The 25,964-nt window shown below is 36.9% G+C and overlaps 1 protein-coding gene across 6 annotated transcripts in view; it reads right to left on the bottom strand.

Moving 5' to 3' along the window:
* Positions 1-25,964, bottom strand: part of PICALM (phosphatidylinositol binding clathrin assembly protein) — a 64,715-nt gene that overhangs the window by 11,908 nt on the left and 26,843 nt on the right. For 5 of the 6 annotated variants that reach the window (XM_040544415.1, XM_040544414.1, XM_040544417.1 and 2 more), the window contains exons 2-15: positions 24,742-24,884; positions 22,578-22,653; positions 21,174-21,276; positions 18,911-19,004; positions 18,276-18,387; positions 16,861-16,967; positions 15,735-15,776; positions 14,933-15,018; positions 13,551-13,674; positions 13,061-13,197; positions 10,817-10,917; positions 1,227-1,334; positions 184-315; positions 63-93 (exon numbers count right to left, since the gene is read on the bottom strand). In XM_040544415.1, coding sequence (XP_040400349.1) covers positions 63-93; positions 184-315; positions 1,227-1,334; positions 10,817-10,917; positions 13,061-13,197; positions 13,551-13,674; positions 14,933-15,018; positions 15,735-15,776; positions 16,861-16,967; positions 18,276-18,387; positions 18,911-19,004; positions 21,174-21,276; positions 22,578-22,653; positions 24,742-24,884 — 1,396 coding nt within the window. Of the gene's footprint in view, positions 1-62; positions 94-183; positions 316-1,226; positions 1,335-3,810; positions 3,892-5,774; positions 5,925-10,816; positions 10,918-13,060; positions 13,198-13,550; positions 13,675-14,932; positions 15,019-15,734; positions 15,777-16,860; positions 16,968-18,275; positions 18,388-18,910; positions 19,005-21,173; positions 21,277-22,577; positions 22,654-24,741; positions 24,885-25,964 lie in introns of all 6 variants that reach the window. The other variant, XM_040544419.1, reaches the window with a different exon arrangement.

A 25,964-nucleotide genomic window follows, 5' to 3' on the forward strand; every position in this document is an offset into this window, starting at 1 on the left:
CTTTCATAAAATCTCACTACCAAGAAAATCAAAACGCTTAATTTTTGATTAGGCATACTCACTTTTTAGCAGTTCCATTTCCAATGCCCAAATCTGTCACAAAGTAGGAAAAGACACTATTGAAATTCCATTCACTCAAAACAATTAAGTATGTGTTTTATATGCAAGTCAGTCAATACTTACTGCCTACAAGGTTGGCTAAAGATGAATCCAGATCATCTGACACTAACTTGTTAGGTGGTACTTTGGCAACTGGAAGACTCTGGTTTTGGGAGGCCACTGTTGGTTTTAGGAGACCACCTAATTCGTCAAAGCCTTTGAATGATAAAGGAAATAAGCAATTTGAGTCACTGGCCTCCCATGAATGTTCAGTTAAGTAGACAGCAAGTTCAACACAAAGGCTAAAATACAAAATTTAACCTAGTGATGCCACAAAGTACAAGAAGTATAAGACTACTACGCCTATGGATAAAGGAGATATTTACTACAGAAGGGAGATTTTACTCTACTGGTTTAACTTATGTGACACCTATTTTACATGAAATGGATTCACAATGACTATAAAACAATTAAAATGTAAAACAAAATTAAGAATATCTAAACGATTCCAATCTTATCAAAATATACATATTTGTTTTTAAGCAGATCACTTTTTTGGCCAAAACCAATCCAATACCAAAAGAATACAATGTCAAAAGACCAGAAAGTATTTACTTCCCAGATGCTCAAAAGAACGTATGATTACAATCCAAATTAACTGTTTTGATTATTTTCAGGAAATGATCATATAAGATAAATCATCTCCACATCCAAATATAATACATCAGCAAATAAGTGTTAAAAAAATGTGTTGCACGTAAAGTTAAGAAGCAACATTACTTCTTATGACCATGGTCTCCAAGTGCAAACTTCAGTTGATAACACACAAACGAAAAGGGCTGTTCACAGTGTGAAGTTTTAATGCACAACAGCTTTAAGTGCAGGAAATAAATGTAAGCATTTCATCAGAATGCATACAGAAATAGCATGGAAGGAAAAAAAATTTTTGATCGTCCAAGAAAGAGCTGGATGAAGAACGCTGTTATTGACCTTTTAAAACCTGCTTTCTTTTTTTCAGCTGGAACATTGTCACAGCAATATGAGTAAAAACAGATTAAGAGATTTATACTTCAAGAATAAATAAAACGTTAAAGGACATATATCATCTATTTTAGTACACGTCTTACCACCAGAATCTAGGACAACATTAGAAGATTTGTTTCCAAACACAGACTCGAAGTCAACATTAAGGCCAGCTGATGGCTGTGGTTGAGCAACAGGGGACGGAGTGAACCCTGTGGGGAAAAAGAAGGAAGTTTAACGTTTTGTAAAGTATGCTTCCCATAAATTTACCTTCTTATGCAAGATAAGCCAAACAAACATGTAGATTATTTAAGTACTGAAGAAAGATTAGGAATACCTCAAATACCCAGATTATACTCTGACATCAAGAAGTGTATTGGGAAAGAGCTAGAAGCAGTTTATTTAAAGTTATTCCTCAAAAAGGAAAAAAAAAAAAAGTTTCTCTCAAAATATAAGGCAGACAGGCCACGGCAGACCCTCGCCCCATTGCTAAATCTCTGCACTATTTATAACATCCTTCTTCTTTCACAAACTACTTACAATAAAAGTATTAAGAAATAATCATTGTGCTTTTGCAGGCAATGCAGCTGGCTGGACACAGAATCTTTTTCAAGATTAGCTGCCTGCAGATTGCTCCCTCCATCTTTTGTGTTAGTTGAGCTGCTCTCAAATACAACCAAAGCAAGACCTGTACTGTCCCAAGACGCCTGACTCATAATCCCTCAGTTAGAGGCTCCTAATAGTAACATTTTTGTAACATTTGCTTAGTTATATTTGAGAACACGTTAATTACTTCATTTGTCTCCTCTTGTGCATCTGTAAAGCAGCTATAGTCTGCTTGTAAAGTGTTCGCCAAATACATATTTTTTTCAACACTTAGAAAGTTTATTGCAGCACAAAGTATTGAGATTTTGCGGCAATATTAAATAAAGTTGATTGCTCAATAATATGAAAGTGAATGCTGAGCTGTTCCTAAAATCACATTTCTGATGTTATATATAGCACACATGCAAATCTATGCATACATGTGTGCCTCTACATCTTGACATTCAGGCAGTTACAGAAGTAGTTATTCCTTTTGTATGAGAAGCACCGAGGAATGCAATGCCATCTTGAAAATCAACTTTTCTGTTAGAGAACAGAAAATATGATGATATAGAGAAATAAAAGGAAAGGGTGACAAATAGTTTGGTAATAAAACATCTCCATGAACTGATGTGTCAGATTTCATTTAGTTTGCTGTGACAGCTCATTTCAATCTTACTGTTCTCCTGAAATGAGCTTTCACCTACCAATTAATAACTATGTGGCGCTATCCTTGTACACAACCTTCACAGAATAGACTAATTTGGATCACCTTTTCTTATTATTTGTCTTAAAGGAACATACAAGTCGAAAGCATCCACCACTAAGAATTTATACAACTTATATTAAAAACAAATCAAAGAAAATTTTTGACCAGCATACAGCAACAGAAGGGAAGCAGTAATGTGGGAGAAGATAGAGGGTAAATAAACAACAAACCAAAATGAGTATCTGTGACAAGTATACCGTCAAGTTGTAACAAGCCATTTCAGAGACTCTGAACTGCAGATAGGAATTCCTTTGATGGGATGTCCTGCAACTCTTAAAATCGTGCCTGTACCAATAAAAAATGTGACTTAAAATAGCTCTGACTTTTCTTTAAGAAAATGGGCTTAACTGGTACAAGCTAAACTTCCTGCTCTCACATTTTAGGATGTTTCAAGCTACATTAAGCTAAGCGAGAAGACAAAATGTTACATGGGACTCCTTTGAGTCAGGCTCTGAAAAGATCTAATCCTACTGCTGGTAGGAACCATCAGTCCAGACGTTGTCTAACCTACATGTTTAGAAAGGTGCAAAGGCCGGAGAGAGCTCCTTTAAGAGAGTAAAACAAGACTTGACAGGAACTAATTACTCTATTTCTTGGATATGGAACAAAGGAAACAGTGACACAGAGTATTTAACCTTTCATTAAATGACTCTAGCCGGTTTCTATTTAAAGACAGTAAAACAAAACGTAACTTTATGTGCTTAAGAATTAACTCTTCCACAAAACATTCACTGGAGGTATTCCTAAACCTGGCATAGCAGCAATGTTAACACTCTTTCCACCTGGTTTAGATGGATTATCTGTCACAGTCCACAGCCTAGTTAACAACTGTCAGCAACGTATTCCTGAAATAGCATCAGTACCAAGTCACTACGCCAATATTACATAGCTGCACAAGTGATTTGATGGTAATTTAATGCAGCAGATACCTTTGGCATGTTTTGTTGCAAACTTTTGTTTTAATGCACTGCTTAAGAGCAGTATATCAACCAAAGTGGCAGAAGCAGCAACATCCCAGTCCCTTTGTCTTCAAAACAGTGAGGCTAAGTAAGATGAGAAGATATTTATAATGTGGAAGCCTTCCATGTGGTGTGCGGCAACATGGGAACTACAGGAAATCCTGAAATGGGGAGATACTCATTTCTCACACTAAATACTTAGCACAAGTCACATACCACTTGTGACAACACATCTAGCATAAGCACTACTACATGAATCAAAGTTGGAGGCAAAGTAATAACACACTTCTGTAGCCAATGATATACCTACTAGCTCTAGGCACACAACACATTGAAATTTCCGTGCTCGTGGTAAGGCTGTATCCCATTACCTACCTCCAAATAGACCAGCTACAGAAGAAGGCTCATTGCGGAAATGAGAAGCATTAGGGTAAGCTTGAGGACCACAAAAAGAGTCTGATAAGGCATGGCACACAAAAGAGAGAAAGCCAGGAAAGGAGAAGAAGAAGGAGAGTTACAGAAAGAGAATCAAGATATACTGTATTTGCTATTCAGAAGTTTAATTTCAGGTTAGCCTATAAACCCACATATAGTCTAATAACACAGAAATAACACAATGAAATTAATACACACAAGACATACAAGAAACAAGTTTTCATTATCTATAATACTAAAGGGAAAAAGAACTGTTTCAACACCACAGCTATGTTAGGATAAACACATTTTTCTTTTCTTTTCAAGCAAATGCCATGTTTTACACCCTTGGGAAAAAAAAAAAAAAAGAAGTGTAAAAGCTTCAAGGCATTTTTTTTAATATACCTGACATATAATGATACAGCCCAACAGTGGATTCATATTTGGTTGCCACAAAGGGATTTAGTTCAGTAAATGGATTGTAATGATCTAAAGAATCAGAAAGAATTATTTTAAATCCACGTTCACATTAACGTAGCACCTTGCCTGCGCTACCACTACAGCTGCATCTACTTTTCACAGATCAATCTGCCAGGATCTTTGGATCGAGATACGACTTTACAGAATGAGATGCTGGAAGGGAAAGCAGTGTCACAAGGCCATCCATCTCCGGTGACTTCAGGGCTGAGTGTGACGAATGTGACACCAAACTATCCCCAAAGCTCACCCAGCTGCTCGCTGACAGCCCTGCACTGACACAGCTTTCTGTATGGCTGCAGAACAAATGCACAGGATGTGGTGGAATAACAACCCTACTGAAAAAGGTGTATTTCAAACAGTCATTCTCCATCCGCCTGCAGCCATACACATTGTCTTGGAAGCATGGCAAAGAGTGATTAGAAACAGATCAGGTTATTATGCAGGAGTTACAGCTTCAAGTATTTGTAAGCTCCTGCCTTAGCCAGCTAATCTGCCCTGGGAATTCTGGACAGGCATTTCACAGCACAAGTTCTGCTCTAAAGACCTGCTCCTCCTTCTGTCCCCACTAAGAAAAGACGAGCCAGGAAACTAGGCAAAATACAGGTGGTATCTCTGAAGAGATCCTTTGTTAACAAAGATAAAACAAGTGTCAGAGCTAACAAATCTCTCTTATATGACAGTCTGGATTCTTCTGAGATCTATTCTAGTTGGGTTCAACCTGCAAAAAGAAAGCCCTGTTGGTTCCACAAGACTGTCTTTAAACCAAACTTTGCTTAGGAACAGAACTAGCATGTAATTAACTGATTTTTTTCTAAAAAAGCTAAAATATTGAAACAATCAAATTACTAGGTACCTGCACCAACAGAAACAGCAGAGGGATTTCTAGTATGACAGCACATTGAATCACCTCTGAACTAAGTTATTCATAGTTTTTAAAAGGTGAGTTCTTAGTCGATTGCCTGGTAGGTAGAGTTTGAGCACAGTATGTACCAAAATGCCCATGGCTTTATCAGTTTTGTTAATGCCAACACGACTGGGGAAAAAACATAGGAGCTCACTTTTTTTTTTTTTTTTTTTTTTTTGATATTTATAAAGAATATTTCAATGTGAGGAACAGAAAAGTAGCATTTCCTTTCAGTTCTCAGGCACATTGAGTATTTTACCTTAAAACTCCCAAGCATAAAAAACTGTGTTGAAACGTACTGAAATGCAACTGCTTTAACTGTAACTAAGTTTCTTTACATCAAAAAGAAAAACACTTACGCAGTTAAGCAAGGATACTAATGCTATTTTCATGGCACAGCTATAAAATCAAGTTCTAACATAGCACAAAAGCCCCAAATGACCAGCTTTCAGTTCCTCTAAGGCCCCACAAATATACTTTAGAAACCAAAATACTATTAAAATTTTAGGAAACAGGTAATTAGTTTAAAACAGTACTTTACCAACAAACATTTCATGTGTGGGTGTCCTACTGGTGAAAGTAGAAACATCAGAAGACACAGACAGATGAGCAGCATCGTTAGTTTTTGTAAGGAAAGGATTTAGGTTTGGAATGGCATCATCAACATTATCAACAGTAGCAGAAAAAGGATCTGTCCAATTCCAGAGAGCAAGAGAAAGAAGAAAAGGGAGATGGATTTAGTTATATGTTGCTTCCTAGGGATAGGAGAGTAAGAATTCAGAGTAGTCCAGGAAGTATAGTTTTCTCCTGGACATCTCTAAATTTGGGGTGACCTAGCTAATTACCTCATTTTCAAGTTGTCCAGAACTATCCACTCCCTGCTCAAGAGAAAGACTACAGGTATTAGCCACTCATGTAATTTTAAAATGAATTAAAACCACCTTGGTCTTATAAAGTGTGCTTCTTCCATAGTTTTACATAGAGAGTTAGTACGTTACTTCTCTTGGTTGTGTTTACAACCAGCTTCTGCCTGCCTCAGTCACGCCCTCTGATACCTGCAAGAAATTCTCCAGAGCAGTGACTGCTTCCTACCACAACAGAGCCCAGATGGGAAGAAAGGAGTCAATTCTACAGATGGCTTTAACGAAATAAAGAACGTCCCCCAAACCCCAACACTGGAGCTGTTAACCTGCACTTTTCCATCTCCTGATCTTTAAACTTTGTTTATGGATATCTTGTTACTGGGCATCGTGTAATTCTCGAGAGCTTTACCTGCACTGAGGTAGGCACACAGGGCAGAAGCCTGTTCCTTCCTGCCAACAGCCATTAGCTGTGAGCAAACAAAAACCTGTTCTGCTTCAAGGGACAACAGCCAGGAACAGTGTCAAGGAAAGAGTTCCTTACTAAAAACCAACGGACAGTAGTGGGAATAAGGGAAATACGGATCTGTGTGAGTGACTTCCTAGACACAGAAGAGTTTTGAGGTTTCTTGAGGATGGATACAGTATTCCAGGATCCAGCATATAAAAAGAAAAGGAAACACAGCTAGAGTGAAATAACTTACTGACAAAAAGAAGTGAGGCTTAGCTGTCTGGCTTCAAAGTACATGAACCCTTGGTGGAAAACTCAAGAACTCCCTGGTGAGATCAGCAAGAACTGCATCTAGCCCTGCATATGACTGTTTTATCACATTGCCTAGAACTGCAGCTTACTCTTCTAGACAAAATCACATACAGAAATGTTGGAGTAATAGTTGCAAGAGATTTCTTGAGTGATTCGCTGTTTTGGCACATTGTTCTTTTAAACCTGGTTAGGTTACAGTTTACCCACAACTCTTGCAAATACTACAGTGTTGTAGGCAGCAGTTTCAAACTAAGTTATTTTCTCTGCCCAAATCTGACCTTCACAATTCTTAATTATAAATCCTAAACAGCTTGGTATCATGTAGCTTTCAGTCATATGTAAGTGCCAAAGAAAATGTTTTAGAACCATTATACTTTGCAGGCTTAATACATGCTTTCATTTTCTGCAAGTTTGACGTCTTACTCAGTAAGACTTGACTTCTCTCCCAGACTGCCTGGCTATGTCGCAGGAACCTTAAAAGGCCTTTTTGTAAATCATTGTTATCAAAATCACAGTGCCCAACAGTGAATAAAGAATAAAGACCATAAGCTAATATTGTATTTGTTATATATACCAACAATACAAAGCCTTCCACTGGCTTACACATGTTTTAGACAGCCATATTACCACCTAATGTACTTGTGGACATGCCAGTCAGCCAGCCACCTGAAACTGCGTCCTTGCTTGCAGGTTCTTATAACTGCTGTCTGTTACGAATGCTATTTCAGAATGTGCAGAACAAACAGATCTGACAATAAAACAGATCAGATTATTCTGCAATCAACGCCTGCTTGCTTGTTCTGTTGCTGCTTCACATTCTTCTGATCCTATTGGTTCTCCTTGCAACTGGAAAAATTCCCATCAGATAGAGCAAACTGATTATTTCCACACTGATACATTTGTTGTGCTTCTTAAATTTAGGTACAAATTGATAACTGGCAAGAATACCAAAACCAATACTGCTAGAACGGTCTTTGAACAATCCCAATAAACAGCTCTGATAAAAACTTCCTTTACTCTTTTTAGCTTTTTTTTTTAATATTGGTTTACAATATTAGTTTGTATCTACTATCTACTGAAATTAAACATGCACAAAATAGGAAAACTGTTAAATACCACCTTCTGTTCCCAAATGCCAAGACTGAATATAAACTCATGTTTTGGCTAGTAAGACCATGCAATGCAATTTTATATTATCAGGATTTATTCAGAAATATAACCTGGTTTTAGACTCTTTGCTGGTCTGTCTCATTCTAGCTCTAGCCACTGCGTTCAAGTCTCAAAACCTGCCAATGCTTGTCACAAAGGTAATTGAAAATTAATTAGGTTGGGGTAATCCACTTCCCAGCATATTCAAATTAAAAAAAAAAAAAGCTGTCTCTCCTGACAGCAACACCTAAACATTTCTAGAGCCTAATTTCATCCTTGAATACACATGGCATCTGCTTGTGGCAAGGGAACCGCTCTGCACCTTCAGGCTATCTGAAGGCATTAGTGATTCAGGTGCATTTAAAAAAAAGTAATCTAAATTCGGCCAACTTCTATCTTTAAGTTATCCAGCTAGAAGTATCTTACCCGAGATAAGAATGACAAAGGTTTTCCAGTGGTATCTCTTCCAATTTGAAAAAAATAAACTGAAAACATGCGATTACAGAAGCTATTCTTTGGGAGTTTTTAACCTCGTTATTAGCTTTAACATTTTTTCAGGATGACAATGAAAGGCAGCAACCCACATGTAACGCCTCTGTAACAGTTTATCCTTTTATTACATACCTAAGAGTTGCTGCATGAAAGTCACAATCTGTAACTGACTCTACTCCATCCGCACCTGGTTCCATACTCTTCTCAAAGTCACCACATACACCAAATACAAACATCATCATGTCAGAAAATTACCTAAGGGAGGGATGCTGTGCAGTGGTTAGAGCACAGGACTGGAAATAGTTCAGGTTCCATTCTTGGCTCTGCCACTGACTGGCCGTATGACTTCAGGCAAGTCAGTTAATTGCTCAGATTTCCCCATCTGTAAAACGTGGAAAGCACTTCTTATCTGCCTCGCCTATGTGAAGTGAGTGTTCATGTCTGTAAAGCCACATAGATTCATTTTCTTTTAATGAAAGCTAACAAAAAAAACCTGATGGTCTCAGAGTTTTGACCTAAAACTTCAGCAGACAATCTGTAATTTAATGCTGAAAGTATTTAGAAACTTGTCATTAGTAAGCAGATTATCAATGACTATTACTGAAGACCTTACCAGGAGTAACACATAACATTAAACAAACAGACATCCAGGCTCAATTTCAGGTTGTTAATACCAAAAAAAAATAAAATTAATGAAAAACCCTAGATTGTGAATGACATTCATGAGGAAGGTAACTTCCCTGTCCTTTCCCACCCCTGAGATAATTAGGACAAGCTGAAACAGAAGGTACTCCCAAAAGCAAACAAGATGAGCCAAAACATTTTTCTCCATTTCTAAACTTTAAGCCTAATAAGCACTGAAATTTGTCTGCATAACTTGATATGCTCCCCACTGCATCTTTCTCAAAAGATGCTCTGCTCAGCCAAACTGAAGGACAAGCCAGCCATGATTTTTTTTGAAGCTAGCGCATATATTACTATTGCTTCCATCACCCCAAATCGTGTGTGATTTCCCTACAGACCAACACATAAAGATACAAGACATGAAGCACACAACAAAAGTAAACAGGAAAGTGGAATACATACACTCCTTATTACGAAAATAAGTAAGTTAACTGGAAAGATGCTTTGGAAAAGCTATAGCTGAAAAAAGAAATCGTGATGTAAAGTTTCAGAATAGTATTCTCCAATGCCTATAAAGTTTTTTGACGTAGCACCTCCCACTTTTTTTCCACACCACAAAAGAAATTTGTTATAAATCAGATGCTTGTTAAAATGCTTATCTGGAAATAGCCACAGAATAAAATACTAAACTCTGGAACTAAGTGTCATTTATGTAGAAAGGTAAAAAGAAACATCTTGTAAGAGATTTTTAATCCCCCACCAGTATAACCAACAACACAAGCAACCAGCACGTGTTACCTACACAAGAAGTATTCTGTAACATTGCAAAGCAGCAAAGAGAAGAATGGCAACAGCTTTGACCAAAAGCTTTAAGATTAACTCATCTTGAAGTAACACTCATGACTTTCTACAATACTCCTGCCTTGCCTCCCCGGTTTAAGGGCATGCTGGGATCAGTAAGATCAGCTAAGATCTCATTCAGTCCATCACAGCAACAGAGCAGAATGACAATTTGCATGTTCTGAAATAAACTGAAGAGATTCCCTTTCACAATTTAGCTCTTCAGTTAAAAAAAAAAAAAAAAAAAGCTTTGGCTGGATGTCTTTCCTTGCTTTAGCCACAGCTTATTTGCTTTTGTAGTTAAATACAAGTTTTCTGCTGCATTTCAAAGAGGTGCTTTGTTTTGTTTTCAAAAACTAGCTTTGGATTGTCTTGCTTTTTAGACACATTTGTCTCACAATTGCCTCATCTAAATTCTTCTCTATTATCACTTGCAAAATTGATTTACCTTCACACCATTTAAAATGTATTTGAAAACTTGCACATTCGAGTTCAGTGCATGATACGGTTCAGTATCTGACAGACATCTTCACAGAAATCACTTCTCACAGCTAAGCTTCTGTAGCTCGCTATGTGACCCTTGAAGACAGCAGTTATAAGGCTGACTCAGCTGGAACTAAAGGAACATTTTTATTAACAACGCTTATGTCAAGACTGTGATCACCACATGCTTCTACATTACTTTAATCTGTACCTGGATCTGACTTTTCCCCTGCTCCTTTAATCCATTTCTAGCTTGTCTTTGCAAGTTCTCTTCACAAGTTTTTCCTGAAGAAACATCCCACAGACTAGGGAAACATTTCACAGGAATCTTGCCACAGCAATTAGAACCTTAATCTGAGTCAGAATTCTTACCTCCCCAGGTACTTCCTACTTGTGGAGCAGCAGATATTGGATGTACAGATGGATGAAACGTTGGCTGCAAATCAAGCAGATCATTTGGCAGTTTTGAAGTGCTACAACGACAAATTAATACAACTGTTTGAGCTGCACCACAGTTTTCAATACAAGGCAAACACTAACAATTGCCAACAGTAAAGAAAGCTTTGTTACAAATTGGCTGTTACAAAATGGATGCAACTAAGCCATAATCATTAAGTCGGCTGAATTTCACATTTTCAGTTTTGTAGAAAAGTGTTAATATAGAAAGTTCCGCTATACCAAGTGACTTTTGCCAAAGCCAAGACAAAGATAACCAGCCTTCTCATCTTCCTCACAGTCTAACACCATAGCTATGACTTTTAAGTTCAGTAATCTTCAGCAACTTTTTCAGTAATCTCGTGAAAGCCCCACAGTGTGAGATCAGGCTGATGGAACTTACTTTAATGGGTTACGCCATCGAAAAGTTACATCTAAAAATTCCACAATCTATCAGATCTTTCCACTCAGATCTAAACCAAACTGAGATCCAAGAATATCCTACAGAAATGAAGAGCGAAGTCTTAAATACAACTCTCGCAGTGACTTCGAGAGTTAACAGGCACAATAAAACTCATCCTCTAGCAAAGAGTTAATTTCAAAATTAAATTCCTTGTCAAAAAAGAAATGGAGCATTGGTGTTCACCTGGAACTTTTCAGCATGTGAAATGAACCAACATCTGCACACTTGGCTACAGACAGAAGCTGAGTGACTGTGGCATTCAAGGTTTTCTTGAAATGAGACTGGCAGAGTTTGAAGGCTAGAAGGGACATCCTAGACCTTTATCTCTTCTTGCTGACCCAATTCCTTGCGTCATTCAGTTCTTACTATTTCACTTCAACAGTGACCAAAATCCCGTTTTGCCACTGCCGCCTCTATTAAATAATAGCATGGTCTGGCACAGCCCTGTTTAGTGAGCAGGAGAGTCAAGATCGTTTTCAAGTAAAGCTTGTCCAGGTCAACAATTCAATGGGAAACATTCTGTCTAATAGCAAGCAACTGAACTTACAAATCCAACAAACCCACTTCATGGCAGCTTCTGTTGTAAAATCTGTTCTTTGCTCATCACAGTTATACTGCCAGCAACTGAATTTAGAAATATGAAGCATGTCTAGCCAGATATTTCTATATTTCAGACATTGTAAGAAGGAAAATCAGGCATTCAAAGTTTCTAGTTCAAAGCATACTGCCATTTCAAATATTTTGGCCTCTAAAAAGCAATTTAAAAAAAATCAAGAAAACCTTTCAGTTACGAACACTGACAGATTCTCAAGCTCCTTACACATGACTCAGCTATTTGCTACTTATGTGGTGTCAAGTAACTTCCTACAATAGTTTTCTAGTGGGACAGAAGGCTGTAGAAGTGCTGACTCCTTTTAAAGAGCTGCAAAGAGCAAAAGGGGGCAAGTAGATTCTTGCATGAGTTCTAATGAAACTAAGCAATTCTTCTTCAGGTTTAGGTTCAAATCCAAAGCAAAAATATGCCTTGCGAGACTTATTTCCTTCTTCCATACTCATAGAAGCACTGTACTCGCTGATACTATTTGATTTGACAAGTATTTTACAGAATAAATCTCACACACTTACTCATACCAACAGCTCCTGCTAGTCAAAGAGCAGGATTAGCAGGCAGTGAGTACTCCTGCGCTATCTTTGCCAGTCCTTGCAGACAGATGTTCCAGATACAACTCAAGACAGAAAAACCTGCCTCTCTTCTTTCAAACCCTGTTTCAGGCTGTCCTTTTTCTGAAAATCTACCCAGAACATTTGTTACAATTCAACTTCTGAAGATCTAGAAATGCAACATGAAATCCTGTGTTATCTTTAAGACCTCCCATACTGAACTTTTATTCGACTTTTCCTAAAATAACTTGAAAGGTTTTCTGGGGGCAGGACACATGCAATTTACAATTTCAACTGTCTTGCTCGCCTGACAACAGACACAAGAGCTGTCAGCAGTTGGTCCTTATCAGAAATTATTCTGCAAACAGAGGATGAAAAACATTTCTACGTTGTTATTTTTAGTGATAGGTCATTTTCCCATCAACTTTACACAAAACATTTCAGTCACTAACGAGCTCTACACCCAAACAACCTTCTCCAACGTACACTCCTCCGAAGTTTAGAGGAAACCCTGGCTGCACCCCATCTCACAGCGAAGCAAGATCATTGAAGCATACCTGTTTGAAGAGCTAGGGGTAGAAAAAATATCAATGGCTGGTGTAGTCATTATGCTTCCTGCTGCAGTCGACACGGGAGAAGCTGCAGTTGTTAAAGAGGTATGAGGTTTCTTTGCAAGTTCTTTTAGACGTTGCTCCTGTTGGGAAAGTGAGCTGGCATAAGAAATCCAGAAACAACATTTGTGTATATGAATTTGGAGGCAAGTAAAACAAAACCTAAAGATTGCTTTTTTAATTATTCCACACAGTAGCGTGTCAGTTACTTAAGATAGTTACAAGAGTCAGTGGTGCCCCAAATCCTTCAGAAACTGCTTTAACAAACCCTTCACAAGTTGTACGGCGTACGTATGTAAGAGTCTACTTCCAGTGCTTTGCCACCAGCACCCATTCAGTATTAACAACACTGGCTTTTCATTCTGCTCCCTCAAGAATCTTAAGCTATCAAATAAGAGCACAGAAGTGTTTCCAGTTAAAAGTTCTGTATGCCTACCTTTAAAGCTTTCAAGCGAGCCTGTTCCTCCTCTAATGCAGCTTGTTTTTCCCTTTCATCAACTTTTGTCAGAGACAGGCCGGTGCTTGCAAGGGAAGAAACTGCATTGGAAAGGGTGGTAGCCCTAAAGTAATTGGACCGGAGAAAAGCTGGCTGTTAATAGGTGACACGTGATAGAAACATCTGAAGAACACTTTGCCTGTATCCACCCTCCTGCTCAGTTCCTTTTGAACTCTTTAAAACACTGGTTATATCACTGTACAAGTACTGTAAGTTTCAATAAGATACACTGTGTGAACTTGCAAAATAAAAATGCCTAGAAATCAATCTACTCTCACATGTTGGATCGTGGGTTTACCTTCCTTAAATGTTTCCCCTCCTAACTCTGTCATGGAAATCTTTATTTGAAGCTTTTGCTCTTTCCCTATTGACTTAGGACAGCAATATGTGTAGATACACAAAATTCTCTGATAAACTAGGTTCCAATTCAAACTGTTGTTAATTTAACAGATTTAGTTAAGAAACTATCAATGCAACTAGTAAAACCCAGATGAAAAGTCCGCAATTTATCATGCTTAAGAGCGTGCAAAAAGATTCAAGTTAAATACTAGACTTGTAAAACAGACTAAAGGAACACTACAAAAGCTAATAAAACAGTGCTAAAGTCCTAAAATTGTCACCACCATAAACAAGAACATGCAAAATGTTAGTGCCTTATTCTTTGAACATGAAAAAATAAATGCTATTTAATTTTGCAAGTCTTTTCCCCCACCCTCCAGTATTAAGGATTTTTTTTTATTTAATCATTATCAAGTTAGTTGCCTAGAGGATTTCTCTGGATTGTACTTTGTCTTTTAGCAAGCATTCAAAAACCAATGAATGCTTTAATCCCCAATTACTTTGAGCATCTATTTTTAATTTAAGGACTTCTAGAAGCATTTTCTTGCTTCTGACAAAAAAAAAAGAGAAAGACTCTCTCTCATCTGGAATCCTAAGGACATTCGTAAATAAATGCTCCATAACTTATGGAAGTGTAATTATTAACAAAACAAGGATTTCTGACAGTTAATTTAAAAAAAACAAACCACAGTTTCTCTTCCAAGGCTCAAGATTAGACGTTAGAAGTCTAACTACTACACTGTGGGATTCTACAGCAAGTTTTTGCAGTTCCTTAGGTTCTATTTCTGTAGACAAGGAAGAAACTGTCTGAAGTACTCAGCAAGACATAATGATAACCTGCTATACCATGATAACTAATACAATACAATCTTCACTTCAACAGAACCTATGCAAACTTTAGTTCATAATGGAGTCCCAAAATAATGGACTTAACATTTGATTTAATTTTTATTTTTTATTTTAAAGGACAAGGGCATAAGCACCTGCTTGCAGCTGTGGAGTCTTTGATTTTCTTTCCTTCTAGAGAAGCTAAATGCTGCTCCAAAGCATCAAGAAGGCTACTTGGTGCCTGGAAAGAGACACAACAGGTAACAGATAGGAAAAATCTAAAGACAAAGCAAGTCAGTAGTTAAAAGACTTTCAGAGAGTACAACTCTAAGGCAACTCGTAACAACTCAAAATACTTATATCACATCTTGGCGCCCAGTTGATATTTAATTACTTTAAATATCAGGTGATTTAGTCTCGTCACTACATTATTCTGTGTCATAATGACTCACCCATAAGGTACTGAAATATGTCAAGAGATGTAAAAATTAACAGCTAGGAAACAGTAAACAATCAGAAGCAGTCTGTATTTCTGGAGACTTTAAGAGGGAAATTGTACCTAAAGTCACTTCTATGTGCATGCTCTGCAAACCTTCACAAATGATTTCAATGGGCACATTGCCAAAAACAAGCTTGCTAAAAATCGTAGCCTCATAACATCATGTAAGAACTTCATTACGTGAACTCAGAGACAAATTGTGTTATCAAGCATGATGAAAATTACATTGTCTCAAAACTCAATTAGAGTGTGAAATAAACAGCCTATAACATTTTAAAATAGGATCACTGCATATGAAAGCCAGGCTCTGACAGGGTTTGGATTTAATCACAAACTTTGAAATAACTCGGTGGCAACATATGCAAGAAAGCATAAATGAACGCTATAATGCCAAATTCTTCTGATTATGCAACCCCAAAACAGACATGTACTGACAAATGCATAATAGCTTTATCTACCTGTGAAAGATCTGGTATGTCTCCTCTGTCAATTCCAACTTGCTGTAATAAAACAAACGAGCTTTAGAATCTGTTTGTTTTTTTTACAGGCAGAGATGCTCAAAAAGCAAACAATGTTAAGATGGAATCACGTAAAAAGCATAAATCTGTCCAGATACGTTGTAAATATTGACAATCTGAACTCTATAATGGTTGGTTATAGGAAATTCTTTTGTTAAATGCACACACATTACAGAGATTTTAAACAGATGTGACCTTAGAAACAAAACAGAATGAGAATCAAGTGTTTCGAAATTGTAAGGCTGGAGAACTTTGCCTATCCCACAACTTACAGAGCAAGTTCAGACCTACTGATACAGAGATGTAAGTGCTAAAATAAAGCACCTTCAAAGCAGCTTTATTTAACTATTGCTGTTTTCTAAAATGCACAAACTAAATGTTCTGCAGCAGCACGTACACTGTTACAGTAGAAAGATTAGTAGCCTATCAATTGAAAGGACAAACAACAAAAACAAGCTTTACTGTTGAGATTTTTGCAAAAAAAAGTTATGAATAATAAAGAAAAGTAAAGCAAGAGCAGCAGCACATCTCAACTGAGAAATTGCTTAATACTAGGACATTCAACAATCCTTCAAAATGCAACAGAATAAATACATTAAATACATATTTTTCTTCTATGAGCATGCTTATAGGAGTTAGTCAAAAGATCTTTAAAAAAATCACAGGTTCACCTACTTATCTCAATTTCTTATTTGTTGAGCTGTTATTTCATCTAAAACTTAAAATGACAGAATTTTGGGTTTCAAACTAGAATACATAGAAAGCAGCAGATCACCTTGGTTACAGCAAGGCTCTTTTCAAGGACTGCTAACAATGTTATGCAACCAAGGAAGTTTTAAAATACTGGTTTATCTTTCACTTAAGGAGGATGTATAAATATAAAAGCATTTTGTAGTCAGATTTTTCAACGCAGTCCTCAAATGAACTGATCACAAGGAAAGAGACTGACAGGATGACACTGATGGAAATGAAACTAGACAGGCTGAAAGGAAGCAGTATCTGCTTTACAAGAAAATAAGCACTTTACAGACTGTTTCAACTAGAGGACTCAGTCACTGGGGTTTACCTCTGCAACTTTGAGGAACTCCGAAATCCGTGTCATTCTAGTGAGAAACTTCTTATATATATCAAGACCTTCTTTGCACTGGTTCTTTTTCATATCAAAGTATTTTTCTATAAACAGTAAGAATATTTGCATTAACTAAAATCGAGCATCCTGCAACGTTCCTGTGTGTATTTCAAAAGTAAAAGCAAATAAAACAGGGCAAACGGAAAATGCCTGCAGATTTAGTTTGCCATGTTAACTGCAGGAGTCACCATGCCTAACTCACACCAAATGACAAAAGCACCACTAAACACGAGCTAATGATCATCTGCAGGCAGTTAAATCTTACCTTGGAGGTACTAGATCTCTCAAACATAAGCACCCTGAAGAGGACTGTCAAGCCTAAGAATAGGTCACCCAAAGAAATGTAAATTCATTCTCCTCGTTAAAAAAAAGTTTATGATCTGACAGTCACAAGTCTACACTATTCCAGTATTCAGCTATCAGGCAAGGTTGTGGTATTTTCTGCAAAACTGATGCCTCTTTTTATAGCGTGGCCTACAGCGAGATGCAACAGATTGCAAAACACTGGTGCTGAAAGTGGGAGGTTCTACCCCGCCTTCTTGAAATAGTGCTTTCAGGCCTGTTTCTATACTGGGCTTCATTCAAAACATCAATCAAAGCAACTTTATCCAAGTTCTTATCACTAAGGGAAAACAACTTGACAGGGACCCTAAATATATCTGTCCTTCATTGACTAATTCTGGATTTTACTTTCCATTTTGCCAGCACTGGTTATAGCTGCAATCACATAGCTTGATCCAATCACAGAATACAACTAAGATCAGGCATATCATCAGGCTACTTTCAACTTAGTTATTTCTAGACTTTGTCTCCCTTGTATGTGCAATGTGTACAAGTGAAAAGACCCAAAGTGGGAAATTATAATTTCCCTTAAAACACAAGATATGCTCTAGAAACAGAAGCCAGCCAATTACTTAAGACAACCAACATTAAGGCTTCAAAAGCCACTCAATCAATCATTGATACTGTGGCTGCAAACTGGTAACTGACAGTAACCTGCTCCATTTAACAACAAACAAAATGCGATTGTTTCTTCTTTCTTAAAAAAAAGAATCAGTATTATGGTTCATATTTGCCAAGCAGTTCAATGAGAAACAAAACACTACAAGAAAAAGAAAATAAAATCTTGAATTGGCTTTGCTTTCAAAAACGTGCTGATCCCTATATACAATGCAGTGAAAAATGCAACCAGACAGAAAATCCTTGGAAATAAATCTGACTTGGGAAAAATAGTATTGCTGTAAAACCAGTAATATTACCATTTCTATTTCTCAAAAAAAGAGCAGATGTTTGCAACTGTTTACTGAGCTCCCTCCCCAAAACGTAGCATTCCAGACAGCAGTTATATTTACCCAAGAGGTTAATAATCCCTTCGTTATATGCAGCAAACAGTCTAATGGCATCTTTGAAGAGAAGCATGAAGGCAGCGTTAATTACACCATTTGTAAGTTCATTGCTATTGACCTAGGAAGATCAGAAAAAAGTTAATTTAACTGAATTGATCCCTTATTGGGAAACTTAGAGTTGAACTTCAGTAGTCTGTCCCAACGCATGCTTTGCGATCATCTCATTGGCTGTTACTGGAAGGTAAGCAGTAAATCAACACAGGATCCCTCAGCAGAGAATAAATTCAATTATTTTGATAAACATTTGTGTTAACTAATGTTAACATTAATTAACAGAACTGAAGAGAGCGCAGAAGTAATCAACTTTTACACGAATAACATTATTATACAATGTGCACAATTAGCACTGACTTAGTATGAAGCATTCTCTCCAGTGAGCATCACATTTCTTTTTTTCTGGTTTCTTGGGGTATATCAATGAACAAAGTGCATTTTGCTTTTCAAACTCCGTGGATAAGATGAACAAAAAGGAAGAACACGGAACCAGGTTCAAGACCTTTAATCTTAACCTATTTTACAAGCTTGTAGAGGTTGTACAATAGTCAATAGCGTGTTTGATGTGTACACACTGCTAAACTTACATTGAAGTCAAGAAGTGCATCCATTTGATTTTGTATAATTGGTACAGTTTTTAGGAGTTTTTCTGTGCTCATTGTTCTCATCACTCCGTCAGCCCTGTTTGCACAAAACAAAAGAAAGTCCTTCGAGTGAATTTTGAAGGCAACTGTTAGCGAGAAACGGAACGTAGAAAATAAAACAGGTCAGTGAAAACATTTAAATTCGTATGGCCATACAAAGCAGGCATTTTGATGTTTAAAAATGCTGTCTGGCCAATACAGCTGTAATAACTGCAGTGCACAAAAGCAGCAATTTTTATTTGGCCAAAACATGACTCCAAGATGAATATTTATTCTGAGGGAATGAAACTGATATTGCTTAGAAATATAGTAGTTATGACGCATCAGGTAACCAAAAAAACACTCCCAAGGTTTTTTTTTTTCCTGAAGCATATTTTTACCTATGCTTTTCCCAATAACTTGATTGTTTCATGTCACTCTAGATTATTTTCTTTCCGACTGAAAGCAGTAAGAATGAAAAAACAAGCTCAGTAGTATGCTTTTCAATCTTTTCCAGAAAGGTTATAGAGTTTACATGACAATTCCTTTTAATGGTGAACCACCAATGGTTGTTTAATTGCTCAGAACAGACTAAGTGTTATTTTGCCGTCTATTTGAAAAAAATGTATGAAATTACTATCAAATATCCAAGAAAAGCAACAGCCAAGGAAGAGGTTAAATCACCTCAGTGACAAAAAACAACTGCTGCCTGTAAGACAGATCAGCCAGCCTTACAGCCCATCTGCACGCACACAGCAAACCAAAGGTTTCCTGGAAGTGCAAGTCTGTGCATCTGCACAGAAAGGCTGTGGCTGTTCTCCAACCCGGAAGGCAACAGGCAGCTGGCTGCGGTCAGCTTTCTACTCGAGCAGTTTATTCCCTCCTAACAGCCAACAGCGACTGCAATAAGCCCAGTGTGACAGGGCACGGGTGCAGCGCCCTGGAAAAAAATGAGGTGTGGAACCAACAGATCACTGTCCCCAGAACAGGTATTTCTCCTACCTCGTGGAAGAACCTCCAAGCACAGGCTGGGGGCTAAATAATTTACCTCTTAGGCCTAGAACATCTTGACTACGAAACAAGTGTGCACCTCTGGTGGGTCTGCAGCTACCTGACCCCCATGCACACCTGCTGTGAGGCTAAGAGTTTGGTGCTGCTGGGACTCCAATCATCTCTGAAGGCAGAAAGAGTAAAAGAAATCCAAGTATTCCCTTTTTACTTTATTATTACAGTTTAAAACAAAATGGGCTCTACAGTATTAGCAATGAGACCTAAGGGATTTGGACAGTGTTCTCAGGCCACTTCCGCTGCTGCAAGACAGTAGCAGATGGCATAATGCTATGGTTAACCCCTGCTTAATTTTTAATTAAGTTTTGTGGGTGAAATAAGATTTTAGCAACACTAAATTATCCTGTCTATGGATGATAAAGGATGTTCAAATGTAAAACTGTTTTTAAACTTTAAAAAACACTGCTTACAGAGATAATGAACAAAAAGGGAAAGACTTTTAGCCGTGATCGGTATACTCTCTCTGGCCTCTCATGAACGACATCTCCTGATTAATAACACACAAGTTATCCAATTACTGGTGCTCTACATTGTTATTTTGCATACAAAACAGGTACCAAGTCTCAAATAACCAATTTGTCTTGAAGGAGCTCACTTTCAAGGGAAATTTTTAATTCAGGTAGACAAAAAGCAACTGCCACAGTGTCTTCTCAAAAGTATTAGCTGCACTACCTTAACAAAGGCAATCAACTTTCCCCAAAATTGCTGTGTGAAGAACAGAGACACACCAGGAAATCCAAAGTATTGTTTCACTAAATATGCGTCATTTAAATATTCCAAAGCTAGATGCACAAGTAAGCTATAGTCCCATATACTGCACACAAGGTAAAGCAACTTTTTGATGTATCACAGAAAATTTATCCGTTTTTCTTAATATACTTTGATGCATACTGTTTTTCATTTCTATATATTAAACTCAAAGTTTACAAGAAGTAAGATTACAATAATTGAAGTCAAATATTCTGGCAATATATATTACTAGGAAGTTGAGAGCGTGTCTTGTGGGGCACATCTAAGTGAGGAAATCAGCCATTACTGTGTAATTTCACAAATATTTTTACATATACAGCACTAAACTGTAACCAACATATTTCCACTTTAATTACAGATGTATGTAAGACAGAACCTCAAGATAAGCAAACCAAAAAGCAGTTCTTACCCTCTTTTTACTTTTGTGAAGTCAAAAGCCACCTGTCTATAGGAAACTGCCTTTTCATTCAGATACCTGCTATACCGCCTGATAAATGTTGACATGTCATACCCTGAAAAAAGAAGTTTCAGAAGCTTATTACTTACCCAGTCAATTAAAGAACAAAAACCTTACTCTAAATGTTCAAGATACTAACACAAGACAGCTTCATTACATTTTTGCCTGGTCTTCATTATATTTTTGCCTGGTTTTGCCAGATTAGTCTGTGTTACCAAGAATTGTGTACATCCTTGTATTCAGCTTGTAAATCCAACAGACAATACTGCAAACATGTAGACGAACCAAACTATGTAGAAGTTTACACTTCACTTCCTAAGGAAATTACTTTCAAAAGCAAAACAGTATTTTTATGCACATTTCCTAAAATTAGGAGTGAAATTACTACCAAAGAATTATATGATGCATTCATGAAGATGTTTGCACCAACTCCACAAAAGAAGTGGCATTGAAGCAAACAAAAGAAGGCATTGAAGGAATTAGAATGTGATAGAAATTTTACTAAAATTAAGATGGTGTTGACAGACTAACAGTTATCAAAATATTTCATAAGAATGCAGGCCAAAAAAAATCCGTTCATAATTTATATTGGGAGCATGGAAATTGAGACTCAATAAAATGAGGCAATTTGGTAGACCCTTGGCTATCCGTGAAAGGCAGCTGTCCCCAGGCAATCACCCAATATATCAGGGTTAGTACACTCATAGCAAAAATTACAACCAGCTATATAAAAAGCAATGCAGAAAGCAAAAAACACCTCATGGAAAAAAAAAGAGGAAGACAGCCACATGTATGATCAGAACTGCATTGAACTGTAGCGTAACGGTTTGGAAGAATATTCCAGTTAATAAATCTGAACCGAATAAAAACTCATATACCCACAGAATTTAAAGACTATTTCATCCATCTCAAAAATGGATGAAATAGTCTTTAAGCAATTCTGAAATACATTAGGTTGGGTTTTTGTTTTATTGTTTTTATTTTAAGACAGCAGTTCTTGTCTCACTGACATACTGAACCCAATGCACGTATGACGCATTTTGAAATTTAACTTCCTAATCAAAGTACACCTCTCCAAATGGAGAAGTCTTCTCAGAAATCTCAAGAAACCTAATTCAGATCTATGTAACTAAAGACATTAGAAACTTTTATAGGAATTATTTCTAAAAGATGCAACAAATTCCTCCAGCATGTAACTTCTGCCATGCCATGACAGCACTCTAAATTAAGAAATGCACTCTGGGGTAAAATGCACAGAAAAATTACTTCTTCAATGACAAGGGTCCATCAAAATTACTGAGTTGGATTTACTGTCTGCCAGCACACTACTAATTTTTAATGAAAGAGATATCTTACCTTGTAATCCACTTTTGTCTAGGAAATTGCTCAAATTAAACAATGTGTTTCTGGACGCCAGATACTGGATAAAACGCTAGATGAGAGGAAAAATTTGAATCCTTTTACTATATTACCAGTGAGCTGGAACTGAGGTAACAGTAGTAGAAACTCTTGTTATCCAGGTTATAAAATTTAGCGTTTAGGCTTTAGAATTGATTTCAAATCTGGAAACTATTACAAAACCTCAGCTGAATTGTCATATGAAGCTATTTATTTATTTCAGTAAAAATCTGTGAGCAAATTCAAGTCACAGATATTGCATGAAAGACTGACTGAAAGACTGTTTATTTTAAGCCAGAATACCGAACCGTAAGCTTCTAAAAAAATCCCTTCAAATCCTCATTCTGTATGCTCAAAGTTGTTTCACTAACTTCAATTTTAAAACAGTGCATTTAATTTTACCAGTCTGCCATGGAATCTTTACTCAGCACATAATTTTAATAGCACTTAGCTTAAGTATGTAAATAAGGTAACAGAGGTTAATTTGCTTATAAATTAAGCATTAAATAAACATAATAATCCATATAAAACATTACAGTACCATGCTTAGTACATCTCAGGTTAGTTACACGTAGTTCCAAACTGTTTCACAAAACGAATGATGTCATTTTCATCTTTTAAAGACATTTCAGACCACTGGCAGCACATCTTCAGTTAGCAGGAAAAATAATTTTATGAAACACTCTCTAGAGAGCGGCTACAAATATAATCCAGACAATCATTCACTTGTAATAACATTTTCACTGAGGAAAAACAGTTCTGATTAGTGTAACACGTACTAAATTATTTTCATTAGCATAAATAGATAATAGACTAGAGGAGGGTAATGCACTCAGTGCTCAGCCATAAATGAATAAAGTGAAAGCTGGAGGACCAAACGCTTCTCAACTTTTACAGAGGGATTTACAGATTCTTTATCACCTTCCAGATATTTTCATCAGCATTCAATGATTTCCTTGTTTATTGTTCAAGCACCATTTCTAGCTGTGAGAAGTTGAATCTTGAGAAGCACTCATCCTCATAATTTCTGTAACACACTTGTCAAGCAAAATTTGTTTGGCAGTTTTATTCTTAAAATTTTACGAATTTCAGACAGTGGTTCTGTGAATACCTTTAATTGTAAAGCGTAGCGGTATCGGTTTAAAACTTATACCAAAAAGTGCAAGCACAGCAAAAGCGTAGAGGCTACTTTGGAAAGTATCAATTAGCCCAACAATGATGCTTAACATCACCATGAAAAGTTTGCCCTCTTGTGGCTTACTTAGCTTCAAAGGATAAATCCAGTGTATTTCACCAAGACCAAAAGTACTCTGCAGCTAACCTGCAATAGAAACCTGTGCGTGTGTGTAAATGCTTATATTTTTTGTACGTATGTATGCAGGCATGTATTTTTTATTTATTTATTTTTAATTTAAACCTCACAACCCAGTCACAGAAAATACAAGAATGCTGAATGCAAACTGAAATTAAAAGTTTTGTCTACAGAATTCTACGTGTAATTTTCTAAAGCTATCCCTCAACTCCAAAATTCACATAGCTTATGTTATACTGACTGTTTGCAGTAGCAAGCAATGTTTACAAATACTTTCTAATAAAGCCTGAAAAGTATAGAAAAGCTTTGCTGTTTTTTAAACACAGAAAATCCAAGCAGCTGCTATGCTTGGCGTCTTGAAAAATAAAGCCCCATAGGAATTCACGTTGTGGAGCAAAACAAACTTACTGCTTTTTGTTTAAATTGGGGTTTTATTCATTTGTTTAATTGTTCTACAGGATTTGGTGTTACTGTGATGTTCACGCTCAAAACCAGCTCACAGGCATGCAGTTCCCTTCACTGTAAAAGGCTGGGAGACGATGGTAGAAATCAGTTAGGAGCTGAGTTTTAAATAACACCACAGAAAAAGGTACCTCCAGCATTCAAATCTGCATTCAGAACAAGCACTACAAACTCTGAAGCAGAAAAACCTAAGTAGACAGATACAATAAATCTTATGTTCATGCAAAGTTGGACACAAAACAGGCTAAAATAAAGATTTTCTCTCAAAGATAATTAGTGGAAGAATTTAGCTGAAATAGGAATGAACTCTTGTAACTGTTCTCAGAAAAATACCGTTTTCTGTATTACCTCATTTCCATACACCATTAGATGATGGGTTGTGATGAGAGATTTGAAGACCACTACCCAGCTACTGTTGGTCGTTCTTTCAAACAAACTGTCCGCCAGCTGTGGGATGTTCACATTCATCTCATTTGTGCACTGGATTAAATCTGCAAAACAGATTTTTTTTTTTAATTATTATTGCATGTTCTATGACGAAAGATCAATGAGACAAAAAAATCAGTACACTGATTTTACAAATGAATATTTCCAACAAAAATGCTGGGGCTTTCCAGGGAAATGAATAATTTTTTGAAAAGCACCGTGTCTCTGGTCCACCAGAACCTCATAATACAAACTCCACTTTCCTTGCTGCCAAGATTCCAGGTGCTCCTTTGTTTTTTGCAGTTGCCTTAGAAGGTCCTGGAACAGAATCACCAAAATAATTTACGCTACTTCTGACTAACAACTCCCAGCTTCAAATATCCAACACTTTAAAGAGCAAAAGAATTCTTAATTGCTACTATTTAATGAAGCTTTGCTGGAAGACTAGAATTAATTTTAAGTATGAAACCTCAGATTTTTGGCTTCCAAATGGACCAGTAAACTCTTCTAGCCTTTGGTACAGTGTGAGCAATAAAAAATTTAAAGACTGCTTAGTCTTGATACAGTGCAATCAACACCTTCGAAAGTGCAGCAGAGGAAGTGTAAAATGAAAGAACGCACCTCTAGCTATAACACCAGAAGCTGACAGGTTAATTTAGTTAAAACACAGTTGGTTCTTTGTAACAAAGCATGGTTAGGAGCACAGCAGAGACCAAGGCTGGCTAGCTGAAACAATGTTACCCAATTTTTATTCCATGGACTTCTGATAGACAAGATCTAGTGAATCTTCAAACGGGTGTTTAAAAAAGTTACCCTGCCCACCTTCCTTCCAGCTTTGCTAGTGTCACGACTGTCACCAGGAGAAGACAAAGTTGAAAAACTGCCGAAATAATAAGTAGCACTCCAGTAACTTAGTTTCAAACTCTGATGAATGAAGAGGTGATGTAGGAGCATGATGCTACAGTAACACACACAGAAGCAACTATTAAGATTGAAACGTGACATAAGGCAGCTTGCTAGCACTGAATATGAAGCTTTAACTTCGCTCTCCACAATTACCGATGACATTTTACTATTATTATCACTCCAAAAATCAGTCACTGGCACTCAGATAGCTTTACCAATGAGCATCACTCAATAAGAAT

The sequence above is a fragment of the Cygnus olor genome, chromosome 1 (genome assembly GCF_009769625.2).
Source record: "Cygnus olor isolate bCygOlo1 chromosome 1, bCygOlo1.pri.v2, whole genome shotgun sequence".
NCBI lineage: Eukaryota > Metazoa > Chordata > Aves > Anseriformes > Anatidae > Cygnus > Cygnus olor.